Source organism: Oryzias melastigma, linkage group LG15, assembly GCF_002922805.2.
Source record: "Oryzias melastigma strain HK-1 linkage group LG15, ASM292280v2, whole genome shotgun sequence".
NCBI classification, from domain to species: Eukaryota; Metazoa; Chordata; class Actinopteri; order Beloniformes; family Adrianichthyidae; genus Oryzias; species Oryzias melastigma.
In genome coordinates, this window is record NC_050526.1 from 3,614,973 (window position 1) to 3,622,236 (window position 7,264).

Here is a 7,264-nt window from a genome sequence, read left to right on the forward strand (position 1 = left end):
TTCATTATGCATTTTTTGGCCCCTGCGACTTATACTCCGGTGCGACTTATAGTCCGAAAAATACGGACTATAAGTCTAGTATTCAGTAGTATCGGACTAGTATTCAGGTTTTTTAGACTGTTTTGGAGTTTAAGTAATATTTCAAGCTACATTCTAGCTATTTTGGCTAATTTAGGCTTTTTCATTTGTTTAGGCCATTTTTGAGTTTAGCTAATATTTTAGCTGCATGCTAGCTATTTTGGCTAATTTAGGTTTTTTCAGTTTTTTAGACTGTTTTGGAGTTCAACTAATATTTCAATCTACATGCTAGCTATTTTGGCTAATTTAGTTTTTTTTGTTTGTTTGTTTTTAGGCCATTTCTGAGTTTAGCTAATATTTCAGCTACATGCTAGCTATTTTGGCTAATTTAGCTTTTTTGTTTGTTTTTAGGTCATTTTTTAGTTTAGCTAATATTTCAGCTGCATGCCAGCTATTTTGGCTAATTTAGGCTTTTTCAGTTTTTTTGTCTAATTTGGAGTTTAGCTAATATTTCAGCTAGATGCTAGCTGTTTTGGGACTAATTTGGGCTTTTTTAAAAGGCAACATTGGCGTTTGGCTAATATCTCAGATGCATCCTAGCTATTTCTGGACTAATTTAGGCTTTTTTTAAGGCAACATTGGAGTTTAGCTATCATTTCAGCTACATGATAGCTGTTTTGGGTCTAATTTAGCCTTTTTTTAAAGGCAAAATTGGAGTTTAGCTAATATTTCAGCTACATGCTAGCTGTTTTGGCTAACCTATGTTTTTTAGTTTTTAGCCTAATTTGACAATTAGCTAATATTTTAGCTGACTATGAGTTTCAGCTTTTTCAGCTATCAAATTCAGCGTTTTTAGCTATCAATTAGAGTATCTTCAGCTATCAGCACTAGCATCTTCAGCGGCCAAATTCAGCTTACAGCATTCACGCTAGCATTATTTGAGGTAATGCTATATATCTAGTTATTAGATAATTTAAAGCTAATGATGGCTAAGATGTGTGCTCTACATCCAGTTTGCCCATTATATATATATATATATATATATATATATATATATATATATATATTTAACTATAATTATTGCAATTGCAGTTTCATAAAAATTTAAAACTATAACTGCTGTTTCTTCCGTGTTTTTGTGGAATGTAAAGTGCGCCCAGCACATCCTCTGAGGATAAATTTAGCAGCTCTCCTCTTTTTGATGACATTTCCTATTGTAGCATGAAGCTAGAGCAAAAATATCCCATTTTGAGTGATTTGTTGATAAAGTTATAGCAGCAATTTTTAGGTGCTTTTATTTTCTCCTGAGATCTCGATGGCATCTTGTAATCAGAGAAACTCCCCCAGGACTGCAGACTATTTGGATGCAATTTCCTTTTAATTTGTTCTTCATAATGATTCACATTATGTAGTATTAAAACATATGCTAACCTCTTATTAAACCAAAGGTGATTGAATATAGAAAAATGATAAATATTTTTCTGCATTCTTAAGAAAAGAATGTTTAAAATATGATCTAAAAATAAAAAATAGATGTAAAATTTGTCATTTAATATTTATGTAAAATGGAAATAAATTCCTGAATTAAGTAAAGAGTTTATAGTTAAAAAGTTGTTTGTGTTGATTTATCTCTCCTTCAATTTTGCATTTTTCCAGTGGGCTTCTCTAACTGTACGTCTCCTCCTCTCTACTTTTTGGTACCTAAGAGATCAGGATCCACTTAAAAGAGTTTCAAAATAAACGAGCTAAATGAATAATGATAATAATAAGAGATGAGGACCGCGTGGCAGCCTTTGACACAAACCTACATGACTGTGTGTGCTGCAGGGTGCGTAAGGACAACCTGACCAGCTGCAACAGCGGTGTGAACATGGAGGACGTGGACTGCGCCGCTGGTGGTTCGTCCTCGCTGAGCAACAACCGTCCGTCTTCCGTCACGTCCAACAGCCTGAGCATGTACCAGCAGAGGGCCAGGACGTCACACAGTCACAGACGCCACAATGCAGGTCGCAAAACAACTTAACATTCTGATCTGAATTTGAAGCAGATTTCAGAAAAAAAAATAAAAATAAAAGTTAATTAACTACAGAAACATAGAAAGGATTAAAGGCCTTTATTTAAAAATAGAAGTCATTCAGTTTTATGTCACTGATGGAAATAAATAAAAAACAAAATAAGAAAATTAGAATTAAAAATCAAACTGCTAGATTAAAATAATCTCTTATATTTTTATTTTCTGTGACCAAAAATGTTTAAATTACTCATCAAGTATATATATAGCATAAAAACAGCTCAATATAACCATATTTGAAAAAAATAGAACAATGTTTCCACAATTTCACTATTTTTTGTTGTTTTTGACAAAATTGATCAGAAATGGTAAATAATTTAATTGCATAATCCATAACGTGTGTTAAACCCAAGTTGGTCTTTCTTCCTAAACTGTGAATTCTTAATTTTTGATCCATAAACTAATACGGGAAACCAGTAAGTTTTATAAAACTTTAGGATCAAATTCAAATAAAATAAAAATAAAAAAGCACATATGGATTTAAATGTAAAAAATAATCCAACATTTCTTCATTTTGCAAAACTAAATCCAGTTTAATCATTTAAAAGCTGTTTATACATAAAAAAAAAATCTGAATTAAATTAAAAAAAATCTAAATTTCTTCTTGACTGTTAATTCAGAATTTCCTATACTTACCTGAATGAATTAAATTGGAAACTTTCTTTATTAGAACGAACATATTTGGATTAAACTGATTAGTTACACAGATATAGTTTAAATAGACTGTGCAGACAGAGCGCCACCTTTGGAAAGAATTTGCAACTTCTAACGGCTAAAGCTAAAGATTAGCTAAAAGAAAAAAAACTTGAAGAAAATCATTTAAATTTTGTTGCATTGCAGCTTTTTTGGCAATAAAACATCTATTTTATGTTGTTTTAAAGTGTTATTTGCATTAAAAATACATTTGGTTGAAGCTCCAACTTGTCTAATATTCTTTCTCAAATGGTGACATCGCTGTTAAAAAAAGACTTTCGAATTTATCATTTATTAAATTTAGTCAGGAGTTACAGATATGTCTTATTTACAGGTTTTATTGCTATAGTTAAAAAAAATCTGTATAATTTTTGAATTTATGTGGTTGACAGGAAGAAGAGAGTACCGCAGCCGATCGGTGCAGCCTCAGAGCCAACGCCCCCCCGTCACCAGCCAGTCGGGCCCGATTCTGGAGTCCGGTTCTGCCAACGGGCTCGTCCAGCGTCTGTCCAACAGTCAGCTGTCTTTTAACACTTCAATTGCCTCCATATTTTCCCAGGTATTGTCAGAGTTTACACTTGCTAACAATTTGAAGTTATATCACACATTATATCCTGAAACTTTAATCTCTAAAACAAAACGGCTGCATTTTGACCCCCACACACCTGTGAATTATTATCATGCATAAAATTGAAAACTTCTGGATTCTAATTTACACTAAAGTACATTAGGCTTTATTAAACATTGACTAGATTTTTTTTTCCATTGTTATGTTTTACCAAAAAATTACTACTTTGAAATCAGATTCTCCAAAACAGACATAAAAAGAAAGTTTATACTTATTTGTCTTTGGTTCTGATTTATATAAACAAAATATGGTAGTTATTTTTCTTATTACATCATTAAACATGCAAATTTTATCAGGTAGATGCCAAAAAAACTTGTAATTATTTAATCTCGTAAAGCCCATGCATAAAAGAATCGACAGAAAATTCAATTTTCTTTTGGAATTAAATGTTTTTAAACTTTTTAATGAAATCCACAAAAATTATTAGAAATCTAAAATTATTTTATGAGATATTAATCAGCATTTATTGGGTAATTTGATAAGTTTTTCGTCTTAACATTTAGTTTAAGATGCAAAACAGTTGTAATGAGTGTTTAGGTAAAAAAGAACCTTATTTACCCTCCGTCTCAAATTTGATACACATATTTTTAATACGGTGTATTACTAAGAATTTATTATTGACAAATTGTATTTTTGTTTATACGCTAAGACGTTATTTTAAAAATAAATAACAATAGATGAGATTTTCTCAATATAAAGTTTGGAAAATTAGCTAAACTTTTCCCGCCAAAAGTGTCATGGAGGCAGCCATTTTGAAAGGAGCAGGAAAAGTGCTTCTACAGCCCCTAGTGGTATGATGGGGAACTACAAGGAAGAAAACATGGGTTAGAGGTTTCACAAATGTGTTTTTCATGCAGGATAAGAATGTTTAGCCTATAGGTTAATACACAAAAGTATAAAGAATGTCTCTCTTCAGGTCCCTCATCTTTCGGGAGCCGGAGGTAACAACTCGCAGCTCCAGGCAGCACAGCATCAACATCGCTCCAGTCAGGTGTGTATTCACTACCTACCATGCAGGAGATCATGACAACAGGATCTTTGATGGACCAGCTCAGTGTCTTCCTCCTTTTTTTCAGGTTTCTTCATCTTCTTCCACGCTCAGCCTCCTGTTTGGGAAACGCAGCTTCTCCAGCGGCCTGGTTATTTCTGGACTGTCCGCCGCCGAAGGAGGAAACACCACCGACACGCAGTCGTCGTCCAGCGTCAACATCGCCATCGGGCCTTCACACCGGTCCAGCAGCAGAGCCACACAGGTGGGACACGGATCAACCAGCATTTATGAGGACTGCTTTGTTCTGCTGTTATGGGAGTATGTGCAAAAGTGTGAAGCTACAAACACACCGGCCATGTGTGGTGCGTTCAAGAACACTGTTGAACTCGCTTTTAGCATATTGTCGTCACGCAGATCTGTTGCTATCTGATACAAACACATAAACTCACAATGGGAAGGTGCTAAATGTCAAAAAGGACAAAATGTACGGTGTCCCTGAAGTTCAAGTCAAACCAACAAATTACTCGACGCAAAAACATTTTAAAGATCACGATAAATAAATATTAAAAAACTGAATTACATTTTAGAAATCAAAACAAACGTGAAAAACAAAAATTAAAAAAAATTGGAAAACAAAATTAAGTTAAAAAACAAAACACAATGACTATATCTGAATTCCTTCACTATATAGTGCACTACAGTACGTTCACCATGTTGTAGTGCTGTCCGAATCTACAATTCCAAATTTGAGTGCACTAGAAACTTCCCACAAGTCTTTGCAAAAGAGTGAGCATCGATGCTCACTAGATTAGCAAATATAGACCACAATGCATTGCGTTCAAACAACTTTACCAAAAAAACATGTTTGAATGCATTTTTTTTATTGAACCATCCACATTTTCATCATCAGAACACAAAGGTTTAATAAACAGACACTGTAAAATTCTGATATTAATTAGATTTTTACTTTGTGAATTCGGTGACATAATATCTGCCATTTAGAAAAATTTAAAAAAGTAGTGAGCGGGGAGTTCGAATTTTTTTTAAAATCCAGGACACTATATAGTTTTTTTAGTAGTATGGGATTAGGGTGGGGATTTGGATATAGCTTGAAAAGGTAAGTACTATAGGACATCGCTGATTGGATGATGGTATCCAGTATCGCTTCATGCCAAATAACTTTTGATGACAAACGTCATCATCCAATCAGCGATGTCCCATAGTACCCATCTTTTCTGGTTTCTGTGAAAAAGAAAAACATATTTAAAAAAACAAAGGTAAAAATTAAATGTATCAAAATGCTAAAAATTGAAACACAAAAAGAAATTGAATAAGTTTAACTGGAAGTTATTTGACATGAAGTGATTGCATTGTCTCATTGTTCCTACCCTTTCCAGTATAGTTTTTTAACACTTCATTTTATTTTTTGGAAATTACTTTTGCTTTTCAAAATAGTTTTTCATGTTTTGGTTTTTAGAATTTTGTTTTGTTTTCTAAAATGTAATGCTATTATTTTTAAATATTTGTTTTGTTTTTTAGTTGTTGTGATCTTTAAAATGTTTTTATACCAATTCATTTATTGATGTGATTTGAACTTCAGGGCCTCCGTACATACCCCACTACCAAATCCGAGTCCCTGATGGGTCAAAGTTCAACTGATTGAACCATCAGCGAGTGTTTAATTGTTGTGCCTTCAAACGGCCTTAAAATCTTTCCTTTCATTGGAAGCTTGAATGTGTTTCTGAACTTGTAGCATGTGATCAATGCACACATCACTACTGCTAACATCTCCCCCATTTGTGTTTCTCAGTGGACGTCAGATCCCTATGAGAGCAACGACCCAACCAACTCCACCGCCGCCGCCATTACTGTGAAAGACGGCGTGCAGTCAAGCGACCAGGACCACAGCCAGGGATTAGACAAGACCCAGGAGGACCCGTCCTCTGCCACGACAGCTCCAGAACCCACCGATCAAAAGACTGCGTGAAAGACAGAACGTGCACAAGCGCATGTCCTCAGTCTGTCACAGAACGGACAAACGAACACACATGCATACAGAGATTGTACGAAAGAGCACCCATGCACTCAGAACTGGCCTCTTCTCTCTCCCTCAGCATGTGGGCTCACCTCCTCGTCTGAATGTAAAGTCTGAAAAAGTGGTCTTGGATCCAGTTGATCAAATAAAAGCATTTTTAAATTGAATGGTTTTTATTGTTGAAACAGAAATCTTCTTTGCTTTCATGAAGTGAGTGAACTGGGTTCTCAAACCAGATTGTGGCAAGTTTGGAGATGACTAAGCTGCCATGGCAACAGCCCACATGATCTGAAGAGGCGGTAGCCAGCCAGAACTCAAGTCAATGAAAAAGTACTCAAAATACTGCCAAGATTAAATTAGAAGTTGTAGTTATCAATTATCTGAGATTCTGCAAGGTGGGCGTGTCCAAAGTGTGGCCCACATACAAATTTCTACCAGCCTACAGACTCATGGGTAATGCTTTCTATTACAGTACAGAGTATTTACATTTATGTGGTAGTATTTGGTTCATACTTATTTAGACCTACTCTGTATTTTTGCTGTGCACACTAGGTTTTTACATAGTAGCTACTGAGTATTTACATTTTTTCTTAATGTGTATTTTGTAGTACTCATCACATGTATGGACAAGGTAAGTCCAAAAAAGTACCATGAATTTATGTCTTTATTTATTGTATTTTTCCTGAGATTTACCATGTGTAACAAGATAGTAGGTAAACAAAACTTTGAAGTACTGTGAAAAATGACCCAGAATTTACTATCTACTTACGTAGGAACTTTATGTATGTTTCATGGTACTTACCGTATGTAAGAAGATGGGTAATTACA

At 34.4% G+C, this 7,264-nt stretch overlaps 1 protein-coding gene across 1 annotated transcript in view; it reads left to right on the plus strand.

Moving 5' to 3' along the window:
- pcnx2 (pecanex 2) overlaps positions 1-6,603 on the plus strand; it is a 39,662-nt gene extending 33,059 nt beyond the window's left edge. Inside the window, exons 36-40 of the mRNA XM_024296764.2 lie at positions 1,846-2,024; positions 3,175-3,341; positions 4,327-4,401; positions 4,487-4,663; positions 6,212-6,603. Coding sequence (XP_024152532.1) covers positions 1,846-2,024; positions 3,175-3,341; positions 4,327-4,401; positions 4,487-4,663; positions 6,212-6,388 — 775 coding nt within the window. The 3' untranslated portion in view covers positions 6,389-6,603. The remainder of the gene's footprint in view (positions 1-1,845; positions 2,025-3,174; positions 3,342-4,326; positions 4,402-4,486; positions 4,664-6,211) is intronic.
- Positions 6,604-7,264: the final 661 nt, after the last annotated feature.